Source organism: Mytilus trossulus, unplaced genomic scaffold (assembly GCF_036588685.1).
Source record: "Mytilus trossulus isolate FHL-02 unplaced genomic scaffold, PNRI_Mtr1.1.1.hap1 h1tg000391l__unscaffolded, whole genome shotgun sequence".
Lineage (NCBI taxonomy): Eukaryota > Metazoa > Mollusca > Bivalvia > Mytilida > Mytilidae > Mytilus > Mytilus trossulus.
In genome coordinates this window covers 28,496-46,926 of record NW_026963344.1, presented here as the reverse complement: position 1 = coordinate 46,926, position 18,431 = coordinate 28,496, and the positions used below count along the sequence as shown (strand labels likewise).

Here is an 18,431-nt window from a genome sequence, read left to right as displayed (position 1 = left end):
AGTAATTTTAGGACCCTTTATAGCCTGTTGTTCGGTTTAAGCCAAGGCTCCGTGTTGAAGGCCGTACATTGACATATAATGGTTTCCGTTTAAAATTGTTATTTGGATGGAGAGTTGTATCTTTGGCACTCATACCTCATCTTCCTATATAAATCTATCTATCCGACTGGACGCTTGTAACGTCATGATAATCAATGCGTTTTTGAACGTTAATATTCGGTGTAATTAAACAGATATAGCATGTTATTGGGGGGATTTACAAAAAAAAAATACCCCTCCTTAACATGATATATATATCTGTTCAATACATTCTAACAAACATAATAGGGTACAACATGTATAAATACCACTGAACACATGTTTGAATCATTTTGAGTGTGTTTCCCAAAATAGTTAAAATGATAATTCAAATAATTCATCATTAAGGTATTAAAAAAAAACAATCATAATCATACCAGAAGTGGAAAATGAAAGACCATGTTTTTACCACCATTTTTAAGTTCAAAGTACTCGACAAAAAGACACATATCATACAGTTTATACAACTCATCATTTAAAACTCATAGTTTAAGTGTTTTATTCTACAAACTGAGGTATAAAATGGACAAAAATATCAGGCCAGTACAAAAATATTATAGATGCCGTTGTATAATATTCTAACAGAATTAAAACAGATATTCTATAATGAAAATATGTTTATAAATTGATCACCAACAATTCTTTACTTTTATGTGCAGCAAAGCAATCTGATGTTATTATAAAATGGTCGGAAATAGCAGTCCAGTACAAAGTTATTAAAGAAACAAAAAGAAATAGTGTCACTTTTTATCATTATCGACATAAATAATGCTAACCATTAGACTTATACACGTCTTGATTTTCGTAAAACTATTCACCATTGCCCACACAAAGAACATACTAGTAATTTAAATATTGTGCAGTTTTGTCAATTTTTTACATTTTTTTTGTAGAATATATGAATGAATGTCGATGAAAAATCTCATACAATATCATAGTACAGTTACTTTAAGTTTACATGGGAAAAAATGAGTATGTAAAATTTTACCACTTTTTTTATTTAAAATCGTTATGGAACTGCTGTCAATTTTTTTTTGCAGTACCTTGGTGTTCAAAATAAAAACAACATAAATTCAGATTTTTCATTTCTTACCTGTTCAATAAAATAATAAAATTATCCGAGAAGTAAATTTTGAACTAACCTGATTGTGTATAAGACTTCGTGTCGATTGCTTAATCCTCTTCGTGCAATAGTTTTAAACGTTAAACCTTCTTTCTTCCGTTTGTGACGTTTTACCTTCTCCCTTCCTGATGTTTTGATGGTATAAGGAAGATGTCGAGGATTGGTAACTAGGAGAAGGACAAATGAGGAAGGAAGAAAGCATGACATAACATATGCTAAGAAGAATGAGGAAGGTGTGTGGTCGCAAGGTGAGGAAGGAAGACTTACCGTTATAAGATAAAGGTCAGCGATAACAATAGGAAGGAAGAATGGGGATGCTTAGTGGTCGCAAGGGGAAGGAAATTAATAAGTTCCGTAATAAGAGGAAGGTCAGCGATTACAATAGAAAGGAAGAGTGAGGAAAGCGTGTGGTCGCAAAGGGAAGGAGAAAGACGTACCGTAATAATGAGAAGGTAAACGGTTACAATGGGACGGGATAATGAGGAAGGTATGTGGTCGGAAGGGCAAGGAAAAAGACGTACCCTCACAAGAGGAAGGTCATCGGTTACAATAGGAAGGAAGCATGAGGAAGGTATGTGGTCGCAAGGGCAAGGAAATCGACATACTGTAATAAGAGGGAGGTCAGCGATTACAATAGGACGGGAGAATGAGGAAGGTGTGTGGTCGCAAAGGGAAGGAAAAAGACGTACCGTAATATGGAAAAGGTCAGTGGTTACAATAGGAAGGAAGAATGAGGAAGGTGTGTGGTCGAAGGAGGCCGAATGAAGGCAATTATTGTCATGTATAGAATTGAGGGCTACGGTTTTCTTAATATCTAATGCTTATGAATATGTGTTGTAAAAATGCATTTAGTTAATTACTTGTCCTACATAGGAAAATAAAGGAGATGCCTTTTTTCACTCTTTGTCGTGGTATTTGCCCCCAAAAATACTCTTTTTCATAGAGATTATATCGTTGGTTTTCCCGTTTGAATAGTTTTACACTAATTTTTAAGGGCCCTTAATAGGTTGTTGTTTGGTGTGAGGCAACACTTCTTGTTATAGGCTGTGCATTGACCTATAATGGTTTAAATTATAAATTGTTATTTGGATTGAAAGTTGTCTCATTGGAACTCATGCCACATCTTCCTATATATATATCTATTTATACGACTGGACGCTTGTAACATCATGATCATCAATGCGTTTTTGAACGTTAATATTCGGTGTAATTAAACAGATATAACATGTTATAAAGGGGAATTTACAAAAAAAACTCCTTAACATGACATATATGTTCAATACATTCTAACATACATAATAAGATACAACATGTATAAATAACACTGAACACGTTTTTAGGCATTTTGTGTGTTTCCCAAAATATTTAAATAATAATTCGAATAATTCATCCTTTATGTATTAGTAAACCCCAATGATAATCATACAAGTAGTGTAAAATGAAAGACCTTTTTTTTACCACCATTTACTTAGTTCAAAGTACTCGAAAAACAAATACCATACAGCTTATACAACTCATCATTTGAAACTGATAGTTAACGTGTTTTTATTCTACAAACTGAGGTATAAAATGGACAAAAATATCAGGCCAGTACAAACATATTATAAATGCCGTTGTATAATATTCTAACAGATTTAAAAAAGATATTCAATAATGAAAATCTGTTTTTAAAATGATAACGTAACATTCTTCATTTTTATGTGTAGCAAAGCAATCTTATGTAAAAAATGGTCGGAAATATCAGTCCAGTACATAGATATTAAAGAAAAAAAAAAGAAATTTTGTCACTTTTTATCATTATTGATATAAATAATGCTTACCATTAGACTTATACACGTCTTGATTTTTGTAAAACTATTCACCATTGGCCACAAAAAGACCATTATTTCAATATTGTGCAGTTTTGTCAATTTTTTCATTTTTTTTGTAGAATATATGAATGAATGTCGATGAAAAATCTCATACAATATCATAGTACAGTTGCTTTTAGTTTACATAGGAAATACATAGGAAAAAATGAGTATGTAAAATTTTAGTATTTTCTTATTTAAAATCGTTATGGAACCGCTGTCAATTTATTTTTACCTGAACCTTGGTATTTCCAAAAATAACATGTATTTAGATTTTTTTCTTTCTTACCTGTTCAATAAAATGATAAAATGATACGAGAAGTAATTTTGAACTAACCTGATCGTGTGTAAGACTTCGTGCCGACTGTTTAATCCTCTTGGTGCACTAGTTTTAAACGCTAGACCTTCCTTCGTCCGTTTGTGACGTTTTACATTCTCCCTTCCTGATTTTCTGATGGTATAAGGAAGATGTTGAGGAAGGAGGATGGTGTTTAGTAACTAGTAGAAGGACGAATGAGGAAGGAAGAAAACATGACATTAAATTTTAAAAGAAGAATGAGGAAGATTTGTGGTCGCAAGGGCAAGGAAAAGACGTACTGTAATAAAAGGAATGTCAGCGATTACAATAGGATGGAAGAATGAGGAAGGTGTGTGGTTGCAAAGGGAAGGAGAAAGACGTACTGTAATAAGAGCAATGTCAGCAATTGCAATAGGAAGGAATAATGAGGAAGGTGTGTGTGGTCGCAAAGGAAAGGAGAAAGACGTACTGTAATAAGAGGAATGTCAGCGATTACAATAAGAAGGAAGAATGGGGAAGGTGTGTGGTTGCAAAACGAAGGAGAAAGACGTACTGTAATAAGAGGAATGTCAGCAATTGCAATAGGAAGGAGGAATAAGGAAGGTGTGTGGTGGCGAAGGGAAGGAGAAAAACGTACCGTAATAAGAGGAATTTCAGCAGTTACAATAGGAAGGAAAAATGAAAAATATGTGGGGTCGCAAAGGGCAAGGAAAAAGACGTACCGTAATAAGAGGAAGGTCAACGGTTATAATAGGACGGAAGAATAAGGAAGGTGAATTGTCACATAGGGAAGGAGAAAGACGTACGGTAATAAGAAGAAGTTCAGGGATTACCATAGGAAGGACGAATGAGGAAGGTGTGTGGTCGCAAGGGCAAGGAAAAAGACGTACTGTAATAAGAGGAAGGTCACCGATTACAATATGAAGGTAGAATGAGGAAGTAGTGTTGTCGCAAAGGGAAGAAGAAAGATGTACGGTAATAAGAGGAAGGTCAGCGATAAAATACGAAGGAAGAATGAGGAAGGTGTGTGGTCGCAAGGGAAGGAAAAAGACTTACCGTACTAGAAGTTTCCAGATTTTCTACGGTACCAACCGTAGTACGAACTGAGAGCCGTCATGGAAGTTTTGAAATTAATTCATATATGCCCTTTATGTCGATGTAGGTTTCATGAATCATTATAAAACGTATTTAGATGATTTTAAGCTACAACTTGGTATAATATTCCCTAATAATATCAAAAAATATTGCGTGTACTCGATTATGCTTTGAACCAACCGTTGCAAGTAACCGTTGCAACGAACGGTTGTAAATTTAGATTTATTTCCCATGAAATTGCACCAGCAAAAAGAGGCCAAACAAAACGTACAATCATACTTTATCTTATGTTTGTCTGTTAGACTGATATAATAGCTTAAGATAAAACAATTTAGCATTTTTCGGGGGTAGGCTTTTAGAAGATAATTATTAAAAAGAGCTAGTTTGAAATACAAAATTGACCTTATTGAAAATATATATAATGTTAACGGTGAATTAAAAAAAAATGTGGTACGTTTGACGCCACGAAGGGCATAATTACACAACAGGATGCACAACATCATTGGAAAGAATAAAAACAAAAACAAAAATTTCTATCATGTTATTGGACAGGATCAGAGCCTCGTGTGTCTCATATAACTATTACAACATAGCTCATAATTATTAAATATCATTTATATATTTTGTACACACTGAGAAATATCACTTCCTAGACTCATGAAAGTTGGTAAATGCTTATTTGTGAACAGCCAGACATATGTTTTATCATTGTTTAGTTCTTTACAATTAGTACAACACTGTTTTCTATATCCAATAACAGTTTTCTCTATTCGCTATATAAAGAACAGCTTACTGTAAAATGAGTCTCATCCTCAATAGATTTTAATCTATGCGATAAGTATGATAGCATAACAAATCGGAGATCAACTTACTTGTTTATAATAAATATATAATAAATAATCAGAAGGCCTTCTTTGCATTCTATGATAGCATTTAGTATTGTAGTTTATTTTAGTTGTACGAATTCATTATCTATAATCAATTTCATGTATATATTTCTGAAATTAGTCACATATCGTCATTCAAACGTATGATAAATTTTACTAACGTTAAAGGTACAGATATGGGATCAAATAATAGATACACTAATCATTCCCTAGACAGAAGCCTTTGTTAGTGTTGTTTTTTTTAAATTTATTTTAGTTCATTAATATGTTTTGAAGTGCGGGTTTTTCTCACTGCATTGAAGACCCTTTAGTGACCCGTGGATGCTATTTACTCTTTGGTCGGGTTGTTGTCTCTGTGACATATTCCCAATTTCCATTTTATCTTTTTCTAAGAAGAAGAAAGACGTACGATAATAAGAGGAAGCTCAGCTCAGCTAGAAGGGAGAATGATTAAGGTGTGTGGTCCCAAAGGGAAGGAGAAAGACGTACTGTAATTAGAGGAAGGTCACACCTTCCTCATTCTTCCTTCTTATTGTAACTGATATTCTTCCTTCTATTTGTTGTGTTATGCTTTCATCCTTCCTCATTATGTGTATAAAAATGTAATAAGCAGACATACCAGGTTCAGGAGGGGTATTTTTTTCGAAAATGCCACTCAAGAACATGCTATATCTGTTTAATTACATCGAACGTTAACGTCTAAAAACGCATTGATGTTAGGGACGTTAAAAGTGTCCAGTCGGATAGATAGAAATAGGAAGATGTGCAAATGAGACAACTCTCCATCAAAATAAAAATTTATAAAAGTAAACCATTATTGGTCAATGTGCGGCTTTCAACACGGAGCCTCGGCTCACACCGAACTATAAAGGGCCCTAAAATTACTAGTGTAAAACCATTCAAACGGGAAAACTAACGATATAATTTCTAAAAAAAATAGTATTTTTGGCAAATACCACGACAGAGAATCTAAAACGGCATCTCCTTTATTTGCCTTTTTAGGTCAAGTAATTAACCAAATGCATTCAAACAACACATATGCCTAATCATAAGATATTTAAAACCGTAGCGTTTCCTTCCATTTTGGTTAGGGTTAGGGTTTGGGTTAGGGTTAGGGTTAGGGTTAGGGTTAGGGTTAGGGTTAGGGTTAGGGTTAGGGTTAGGGTTAGGGTTAGGGTTAGGGTTAGGGTTTGGGTTAGGGTTTGGGTTAGGGTTAGGGTTAGGGTTAGGGTTAGGGTTAGGGTTAGGGTTAGGGTTGGGGTTAGGGTTAGGGTAGTGTACTTTGACGAGGGTTAGTGAGGTGCCCTTTCTCTCTTCTGCGCATGTCTGCCCTTTTTTGTGACTGCGCATGCGTCAGATATTTCAAAACATATTTCTAAGTCCAGAGTATGAAAAGTGCCTTTGACTTCAATCTTCAAACAGATGTAGAATGGATTTGAATAGAGATATTTTTATAAAGTTAACTGTTCCTAAAAGATAGAGAAGCAATCTAGAGAATGAAAACGTATTGGTATCACTGAAATGTACGGCCGCACCCTCCGACCTCACTGATATTGGAAAGATTTTTTTTTTTTTTTTAACTATTTTGATTTCCTCTTTGCAAGTGAGCCACCCTATTTAAATTTCACAAACCTAATTCTGAGAGTGAGAAACGATGAAAAATTCTTTGAGACCATGTGAAATAGCCAGCGTATTTCGTCTTTCGTCGATTTTGTTCAAACACGTTTCATGTTGTTACTCAAAAACCCCACGAGTTATACATGTCTTATATGCTTCAAAATTTTGCGCATTTTGTCAGCTTTCAAATGAAATATAGTTCCAGCCTCTAGGTAGTTAAATGACAAAGATTTCGTTATTCTTGTGAAAAATTTGGAAATCTTTCTAAAAAAAATGCACATTTTGGAAGCATATTTTTTTGTTTCAAAAAGTAAGTCTCTGATCTGAGGCTATCTTAAAAGAACTAGAAAAAACCAGTCTAAATTACTTAGATGTTTTTCCGATTGCACGAGAAATGGTAAAGATACGAGACTGCGAAAATGACAAAATTGCTACTTTCCAAATAGACAGCAAAAACAGGAATTTCATATGACAGACCACGCATAAGATTCATCGCATAGCAGCTTGTCAGGGCTTTCCAAAACGTCAAAGATCTTTCAAATCGGTTCAAAAATGTCATAGTGTCACTGTTACAATGAGAGGGGTTGGGTTTTGGGTTTGACTTTGGGGTTTGGGTTAAGTTTGACGTTAGGGATTGGGTTTGAGGTTGAGTTACGGTAAGGTTAAGGTTTGGGTTAGGGCTTGGGGTTTTCGTTGGGGGTTGATTTTGGGTCAGGCTTAGAGTTAGGGTCTAGGTTTGGGTGAAGGTATGGGTATGAGTTTGAGTTTGAATTAGATTTATTGAAGTTGACTTTTGCGAGGGTTTGCCAATTGAGATGCCCATCAATTCTGTACATAAGTGCCCTTTTCTGTGACTGCGCATGTGTGAAAATTTCTAAAAAATATTTTTGAAGTTCAAAGTATGAAAAGTGTCTTTGACTTCAATCTTCAAAGAGCTGTATAATTGATTCGATATAACCAATCGTTAAAAATGATGCTATATGTGACAATAACTTGAGTAGTTTCTGTATTTTATGCTGATTAAGAACATTCATGGTCATCGTATAATTAATTAATAGATGGAGCACATGGTTGTGTTGTACCATGGCTTAGAAAGATAAAACTAATGGTTGGCTTCCTCCACATTAAAACATAGAGCCACTCATGTACTGTGGTATGTACAGGTAGGAATTAGACTTTTGGTTCAAACTGGAAAGATCAGAGGCGATAGTTTTCTTCAATTGTTCAAGGAGATCATTTTTTATTAATGGAGCTCAAAAGATCTTTGTTCCAAGCTGTATCTTGATGCATAGTGTTGAATCTCTTTTTTGTCATAATGTCGGCCAAAAATACAACAAACTGTCAAGTTATACGTGTTATCTAAAGATTAAATAATGGCAGTCCCCTGTAACATACACTTATCATATCGTGCTGTCCCTATAGTAACTAGACATTTAGGTGAGAGAAACATACAATTAGTTTTCCTACTGGTTGTGTAATATGGACATTCGTGTTTTTTAAGATTTTTACTAATTTACTGCTGATTTAGTTTGGTATGTTTGTTGTAGAAATTTTCCCCCTTTTAACAGCATGTACCTCTCTGCATTCCTCGGGTTTGGTATTTGTTTAATCTGCTTTATTTTTTCATGTACTTAAATTACTCTTACTTGTGGATTTTGACATACTATGAATGACAAAATTATTTCATTCAATGAAATACTTTAAATTTCTGTTGAGTCTGGGTTTTTTTAAACATTTGACGTGATACTGTACGTATGTATCCCGTCATACTTTGAACCACACCTTATTTATTTATTATTATTACATTTACTGTTGAGTCTGTTGTTTGTTATATCAACTTTACGTGACTATGCATGTATGTATACATTCATACTTTGAACGACAAAATTATTTGTATGTCTACCTGTGCGAATTTCAAACGCGCAATTTTACACCAGCAATGAAAACCATCTATTCTTTACGGGTAGACTTTATATAGATAAATTAGGTGGTATAAGAAAAGCATAATGAGTATAATAAATTTGATGTATGCCTTTTTGTGCTTCTTTGTTACATTTGTTGTTTTTATAGTGATGGAAGTATGTTTGTTTTGTTCATACTTTTAACGACAAAATTATTTTTATGTCTACCTGTACGAATTTCAAACGCACATTTTTACACCATTACTTGTCACAACAAAGCAAAAAAAATTGATTTGTTCATAGTCAACAGCTATTTTTATATAATACAAAGATGATACTTTTCAATTATACACCATATTAGACAAAACAATGTATAAATCACACTGAACATTTTGTATAGCCTTTTTTTACTTTTCCAAAACATAGTTCAAACAATGATAAATTATCTAAGCGTTTAATGAAAACAACGGTTATAGAAAATAAACCCTGCATTTAAATTCACTTACATTTTTCTCAGTCATAAACATGTATTTTTAATTTTAGTTTCTTGTGTATAATTAGGAGTTTAGTATGACGTCCATGTTCACTGTACTATTAGCGGCCAGCTGTAGGACACCTACGGATGCGGGAATTATCGCTACATTGAAGACCCATTGGTTGACTTCGGCTGTTGTCGGCTCTTATGTCGGATAGTTGTCGCTTTGACACATTCGCCATTTCCTTTTTCAATTTTATGTTGGGTGTCTTAAAGCATCCTTCCTTTTTTATTTGATGGTCTTATAAAATATTTTGGAAAGTTAACGTAACATATTTACCATAGCAGATAACCAGTAAATAACAGTGTAAAATGTGTATTGTTATTCCGGTGATGGTTACTTTCTTATATGCAATGAAATGTTGTTTGAAATGTTCACTGAAACACTGGAAAGGATTAAACTTTATTCATGCCAGTATTTCTTTGATTGAAATAAAGGTAAATACTGTACATTTTGTTTCAATGCCAATTTAGCAAAGACTAATAGGGTGTAGGGTGGTATTACACCTTAAGTGGTAGGGTCATAACAGAACATTTCAATAGTTGTATAACGGAATATAACTAGACGGACTATAACGTGTAGAGCTATAAGTAAGGAATTAATACGTAATATATGCACTATCTTTTTATAACGTTTTTTTCTAAAACATTTCTGGTGTGAAAAGTACCAAAAAAAATATATATAAAGGCAGTAATGAACTATGTCTATATTCAAAATGTAAAATAATAATCATACAAAGACAAATATATAATCTTTGAAATACTGAAGTAGTTGATCTACAGGACAGGATCTTACTGGTATCACTGCTGCGGGAACGGTCGCACTTTCCGATTTCATTCGTGTGTTAGTGAAGCCAAACCCTGACATTAACCCGACACTACAAGAGATATAGAGATGCAGTATTCGCCATAGTCTTGCTCGTCAAAAGGTATTGTCATTAACGGGGTCAATTTTTTTTCATTTCAATCCGATCGGAGGATAGGTTCATGTTGAAATTTTGATAAAAATTGACTTTGAAAAGAGTTCAGCTCAAACCCGATATTTACTACAATTCTAAAAACTACAACAGATAACATATCGCAGTCTTCACTATAAGCATACTCGTCGAAAAGCATTGCCGCTAATCGGCATATTCTCGTATGTTAAGCAACATGCGGAGCAGCAACTGCTTATCCTTCCGGAGTACCTGAGATCACCCCTAATTTTTGGTGGGATTTGTGTTGTTTATTCAGTAGTTTTCTATGTTTTGTCATGTGTACTATTGTTTTTCTGTTTGTCTTTTTTAGTTTTGGCCATGGTGTTGTCAGTTTGTTTTAGATTTATGAGTTGGACTGTCCCTTTGGTATATTTTGTCCCTGTTTTTTTTTAACTCAATCGAAGCATAGAATCGTGTTTAAGTTAAAAGAAAAGGTTGATTTGAAAAGAACTAAAGATACCTACCCCTCATATTCTCGATACATTTGTGAAAAAAACTAAATGCAATAATTCAATAGGTTACCCCTATGCTTACCCGTCTAAAAATTGAAAAGCCTATCACTCCCTGTGGAGAACAATCAAAGATACTTGAATTACACAAATCAATATTGGTATCCCGGGGGTGTAGGTTTATGCATAAAATGTAACTGTTTTTTTTTAAGTTTATAGTAAATATGTCTGTTAAAACATATTTAAAACTTTAGAAATCTACTGAGTATAAGATTGTTTATTAAGTGTTTTTTTTTCAGGGACATTTAATCATTATTGTGAGAAAGAGACATATACTACATGAGACATACACTACAATTATAGTATGTGTCACTTATGTTAGTTAGCTAACGGTTATGGAAAAATTATGAAATAATAATTATTGAAATTTTAATAATTTAAAAGATCATTGCCATTTTTTTCTGTAAAAATATAACTGGTGTAACCAAAGAACCTGATTCAATTAATGTTTATGCATGGTCACGATAAAACGATGAAGCTTATCTTTTTATTCAACTAAAATCCGAAGGAGGACTTTAAGTTCGACATGCATCCGTTACACCAGTCTGTTGTCAAAGTTTTTCTCGGAAGCTTCCAGCAAATTTATTTTTATCATTGTAATGAAAATATATTGAGATTGTTAATTGTTGGAAGTTTACCTTTCAATATAATGATCACTTTGTAAACTTTATCCTCTATCATGATTGAAAAGGGGAAAGTTCACAAAAAATGTATACATTGTGTATTGCAAGTATTTCTACTTTAATGTCACATGTAGAGTAAACATGTGTACCTTCAAATTATATTGTATATCAGAATCTTAAAAGATATAATCCTACTTATTCATAAAAGTATTATTTTTTTCCGATGACTTCGTATCCAAACGTGTAAAATTTTCTATTCCATGACAATTTTCAAATTTCACCATAAAAAGACGGAAGAATTACAAAAGTTAATTTTTACACAAAAATACAGTTTGATGGCCTGGTCTTATGAGAATATTAAAATATCCACGCAAAATAAGAAAATAACGAATACTATTTGTTATTGAAGCAAACAGATGTCTGGGGTTCCAAAAACAATGCCTGCTATGTATACATTAAAATGGCTACTATGCTATCTATGACAGCAAATTTTAAATCATAATCATAAGTCAAGGATGTTTAAAATACCTTACTTACATAAAATTTACATCATTAAACAGTTAAAACCTTAAAAAACTATATTAAACCACGTGAAGAAACAATTCAACTGTTAACTGCCCTCATTATACTGGATACCTAAATTACACAAAACTCCATATAAAGAACGATACATAGCTGGGTCTTCAAAATGTTCGACTACACATCTTTCAAAAGTACAGACTACTATTCTTTCTACAGTTAAAGATGGGCTTCACAAATATTGTAAGGAGATATATTCTACCAGTGGTGTTAACCAGATGTGAATTCTCAAAAATTCGAAAGATCTACTGCTTCACCTTCGATCACAATCTTTGCAATTTTGCAGCAACATAAAAACTTTTGATTTTTCTACGCTATATACTACTATTTCCCATGCTCAGTTGAAAGATTGACTTCACAATCTCATAAAACAGAGCTTTTTCTATAAAAATGGGAATCGTAGATACAATTTTTTTGGTTTTGGGATACAATAATTCATATTTTGTGAAAAATCACACTGAATCTTCCAGAAAGTATACTGAAGATGATATTATATATGGACTTTTTGATCGACAATATATTTGTTGAGTTTGGAGGAGTTATATTTCAACCGACAGTCGGTATTCCAATGGGTTCTCATTGTGCACCCCTGCTGGCTGATTAGTTTTTGTACCCGTATGAAGCAGAATGTATTCAGAACCTTCTAAAAGACAAAAAGAAAAAACACCTTGCAAAATTCTTTAATTTTATATTGATAATGTTCTATCATTGAATAACCCATTCTTCAGCCAATACTTACATCTTATATATCCCAGTGAACTTGAAATTAAGGATACTACTGATACTAGAAGGACTGCTTCATACCTTGATATTTTCTTCAACATTGACGTAGATGAACGACTTCACACGAAAATCTATGATAAACGGGACGATTTTAACTTCCCAATTATCAATTTCCCATTTCTCAGCAGTAACATACCTCTGCCCCTTCGTATTGTGTTTATATATCACAATTGATACGCTATTTACGTGCTTGTTTACTCTATATGGACTTCATATACAGGAGTGTGCTCCTTACGCAGAAACTGCTCCAACAAGAGGAGGACGGATTAAAATTGACACTCCGTTGATTTTATGGACACCATCACGAATTGGTGGCTTGATACGATGTGTCTTTAACCAAACTAGCTAAGGAAATTTTTACTACATGGTAGATTGTGGTTTGTCATTATGTCGTCTAATCTTTTAATTACCAAACGTGACATTTATTCTACATATGTTAAATAGCTTGTTGTTGAATTTTAGGTGTGTTTGTCATATAGATGATTACTCTTATGATACTTCGTCCATACTGTATTTTTTTTAATTAGCCCGACATGTTTTGATTGTTTTTGTTTTGATATGTTAATCAATATTCAACAAGCCTGTTAAAATCTACAGTATGTATCCATTGACAATCATTTTCGGGGTCAAACTATTCAAACTTATCTAAACTTTTGAGTTGTTTGATAATTGGCATTCTAATATGACGTGCTTCTTTCGCTTTGTAAACAACACTGTGATAAAATTCTCGATATATCTATACTTAGCGCAGACTCCGTGGTGTACATAATAATGGCTGTTACAATATACTTCCCACGTAAATCCGCATGTATTGAAACCTATTTGCAAACCCTTTGTCGATTTAATTGATTTAAAAATTGCAATTCAGAAAAGACAAATTCACTTTTATTCTTATTCGGATGCATAATAAAAAGAAGTAATGCATAAGAACTCGGAGAAACCAACAAAATAAAAATAAAATAAAATTCCGCGAAAGTCTATTAATGTTTTTGGCGCATTTAAGTCATTTCAAAACATGACGTCATACAAATGAACCTCAAGAGTTGAACGTTTTCTGTTACGTTAACTATTGACATGTCGTTTACTATTGTATTAAAATTGATTATCAAGGTAGGTTATGTTTGATTTTCTATTCTATTGCATTATTCGCATATGTACTGATTTCAGCAAGTCAACATGGCGGCTCATTGGTTACGAAATGTCAACTTTGGATTTGACGGTAGCTCACGGGAAAAAACATATAAATCAACATGACAATTGTTGGTTTTGAGAATGAAACATATTTTTTTTCAGCGGTTGTTCACGAAATAATCCGTACAAGCTACGGATCTATTAAAATGATGAGCTTTATCTAACAGGGAGTAAAAAAGAACAGCCATACACACAGATTTAGCCACCCTCGCTTCAGTAAAGTACATAGAAATATGTCAAATTTCAATCTTATAAAGATTGAAAGAAAAAGAATGTCATGTTTTGCAAATAAATTAGTAATTATAAAAATGAAGATATGGTATGATTGCCAATGAGACACCTAGCCACAAAAGACCAAAATGACACACAAGTTAACAACTATAGGTCACCGTACGGCCTTCAACAATGAGCAAAGCTCATACCGCATAGTCAGCTATAAAAGGTCCCGATAAGACAATGTAAAACAATTCAAACGAGAAAACTAACGGCCTTATTTATGTAAAAAAATTAACGAAAAACAAATATGTAACACATAAACCAACCACAACCACTGAATTACAGGCTCCTGACTTGGGACACGCACATACATACGGTAAATAATGTGGCAGGGTTAAACATTTTAGCGAGAACCCAACCCTTCCCCTAACCTGGGACAGTGGTATTAGAGTACAACATAAGAAAGAACTATAAAAATCAGTTGAAAAGGCTTAGCTCATCAGATATGCAAAAATACAAGTGGAGTATTGTTGTGTCTTTGTTTGTAACGAAATAACCTATTGAAGAACATTTTATCGGGTCAAAATAATAGGTTATTTCTACATGTTTACTTTAAAAAAAAAACATCGCTTTCTTTCTTCTTCTTTTTTTTTTAGAAAGGGCTAACGAAAAGGCAAAGGCATAGGCAACGGGAGGAAATTCGCTTCGACGGACAAAGGGAGGATGATATTACCTCAGGCAATGCAAGATAAAGAAAGTCAACCGTCATGTATTACAGAAGAAAGGTCCACAGTTTAAAAATCAATAATAGATATATTGAAAGCCGATCGCGCAAAACCTTTCTTTATGGTCAAGTTCGTTAAAATAACATTGTTGGATAACAAATTGCAAGTAACTCTTAGAGAAAAGAAAATCATTAACGTGCTTTTAAAAGCATGAGTAGTTTGTTGGTTAATGTATGTGCCATGTATTAGATACCCTTTGCAGACAAGGCATAGTTTATTTGATGTTTTCTTGACCCGGAATCAATTGAGAACCATAAAGCTGGTATAGTTACATATACGTAATTTATTCAAACATATCTACATTGGAGTATATTTTGTCATGATCTGTTTTAAGGTAACACACATTAAACTACTTTCCACAATCACCCATATCCAGATAACGGATGTTAAATTGTGACTACCTGCGAATGTAATGAGGTTAACATTCACTCTAAAAATTAAATAGCTTTGGTTGAAGATTATAGTTAAAACTTATCCATATTACTTCTTACATAGCATGTAAAATAACATCAATGTTATTAGTGAAACTAAGAGGCTAACCATCTATTATCTGCGAGGACATCAAGTCTACGTTCGTTATAATCCCAAACGCATTCACAACCTTTTGGAATTGAAAATTTTGAAACGATATATAGCTGTATATTATTTCCGTGATGTTCGGCTAATAGTTTACAGTTCGGAAATCTATAGGAATGATTAACAAAACGTCCAATATTCTCATCAGCGTTAAAAAGTCTCCCGTTTTTACTTCTATTTCCATCTAAAACTGTATGCTTGTTAGAGTTGGAAATGGCTACAGGTGGCAAACCTTGTCTTGCATATATACTATCTCTCTGGCGATGACTTTCTTCAGTAATCCATTCACCCATGTATTCTGTTATTTTTGTACCCTTTGCAATGTTGACTGAGGCAAACACCCCTCGTCCTTTCTGTGAATCAATTGAAAGTCTGTGTATTAAGGATGTAGCCGGTCGGTTTATATGGTCGTATTCGACAGAATGAAAACTATGACGTGAGTATCGCTTTACCCGTATAAAGTAACCCCGTGGTTTCGTTGATTCTTTCCATTTATTAACTATGGCTACTTTTCGGAATGATCGTGGAAATCCAGACTTTAACTGCTCTTTTATGCCATTTGATAACGAATTATCTGTTCTCATATTCACGAATTCTGTATAAAGTGTCTGAATTTCAGCGGACTTAATCACACTTTCGGAGACTTGAATCAATTTAGCAAAATCCTCCAGGTATGGCGTGAAACTCCCTGTGTCTCTAGGATGGGCTGATGTTCCCCTCAGTAGACGATTTCTTGGCATTTTAGTAAGTATTTCTCCTTGCATGTACAATGCAAGTTAACTCCTAGAAACAAAATATCAGTTTCAATAAAACAATGGAAAACGTCATAGGACACATCTTTAGTTTGCTTAGGTCGTAAAAACTAATGTGTCAACAATTATGATATACTAAGTGGCGAGTAATCAACATGAATAAGAATATAACATGGCATGAAACGACTCTCCGTTTTCTTGGATTCGTGATAAGCAATCATTAAAACTTTTTTTCTAGAATGTCATCATATGATTTTATGTAAGCTTTAAACACATGTGTGGCAATAATTCACCTTTAAAACCAACTTGAACAGACACATCAATATGAACTGCTGCTGAACTCATTTAAGAACTAAAGACGTAATAACACAAAATTACAGTGCATACGGCTGCATACGAACAAATAGGTGAACAAATTATTTCTTGAATTTGACAGTTGTAAAAATTGATCAAACACCTCATTGCAGTAACAAATTGCAGACGTATAACTTTGATATAATTTTATATTTATATACATGTTATATATTCTTCAGGTCTCAGACAGGGTGTATACTGTGACCCGTTTATATTCCCTGAGCCGAAGGATTGGCCCTTCATGACAAATAGTTTACCCTAAGCGATAGCGATAATCAAGGCATTAAGAGAAAACAAGTGGTAAAGTCACAAAATATTCAAGCCTCCATGAAGTGTTTCGATTCTAATAGAGCAAATATAAAAAAAAAAATAGATCGAAGCGCTCTAGGTTGAGGTAAACAAATTGTCGTTCCCAAAAATAAACGCACATTCAAATTGTCTATAAGAACGGAGCAAACTTAATTAGTGACATGCTTAAAATATTAACAATAACGTTTTGAGATAGTTTTAGATGAATCTAAATGATAATTTACTTATTTGTCTTATATGTTTTAAAAATTGCTGATATCCCCATTTAACAACGTTGGTTAACATTTCCTGGCTGTGATGATTGTCGGTTTCACAAGCGTGTTTGTCCTGTAAATGCATCGTCCCATGACGAGAAGAAGCTCGTTCATAAAAAAAACATATGACGTAGGTGTACATTCGAAACAGCCTTAGCAATATATTCATATTTTACCAAGTGTAAGTACTGAAAGCGTTTGAAGGATGTCATGTTAGAATTGAATTTCGACAATAGATAGACTAAATCATCACTATACTGTATATATTAAGTATGAAGGAATAAGAAGGTTCTATGCAACTATTAGTATTTGCTTGTGAACAAATACAATGAAAGCGCTGTCTAAGAAATATGGTATAATTTGGTGTTTCACAAATTAAAATAAAACATATGTTCAGAATATTCACTTTAAAGATGTTTTCAAATAAATGCTTATCAGTCATACGATGGGTAATTATAAACTGACCTGATTTTCTATAAAAATTCGTCCCTTCTCATTCTCTTCGTTTTTATCATTTTAAACAGTCGAACTTTCTTCCATTATTCTGTTCATGCCAATAGACAGTCTTTTCTTTACTTTTGTCTTTTATCTAACAGAAGAAGGAAGTATGTATGCGGAAACATAACAAAAGGAACAGCCACAGCTTCCTCTGTATATCTTGCTATTGCGTACTTACTTATTTCCTTCCACTTGTTGCCGCACACCTTCCACCTTCCTGTCCAAACCGCAGACATTCCTCATTCTTCCTTCATCTTGTTATGCGTATTTATCTATTTCCTTCTACTTGTTAACTCACACCTTCCTCCTTTCTGTCCGAACCGCACACATTCATCATTCTTCTTTCATCTTGTTATTGCGAACTTACATATTTCCTTTCACTTGTTAACTCAAACCTTCCTCCTTTCTACCGAACAGCACATATTCCTCATTCTTCTTTTATCTTGGTTTTGCGTACTTACCTATTTCCTTCAACTTGTTAACTCACACCTTTCTCCTTTCTGTTCGAACCGCACACATTCCTCATTCTTCCTTCATTTTGTTATTGCGTACTTACCTATTTCATTGCACTTGTTTACTCACACCTTCCTCCTTCCTTTCCGAACCGCAAACATTCCTCATTCCTCCTTCATCTTGTTATT

At 33.6% G+C, this 18,431-nt stretch overlaps 1 protein-coding gene across 1 annotated transcript; it reads right to left on the bottom strand.

Moving 5' to 3' along the window:
* Positions 1-15,574: 15,574 nt before the first annotated feature.
* On the bottom strand, positions 15,575-16,363 carry LOC134702064 (uncharacterized). Its single transcript, XM_063563160.1, has one exon. It carries the CDS (start codon positions 16,361-16,363, stop codon positions 15,575-15,577), a length of 789 nt encoding a protein of 262 aa, XP_063419230.1.
* Positions 16,364-18,431: the final 2,068 nt, after the last annotated feature.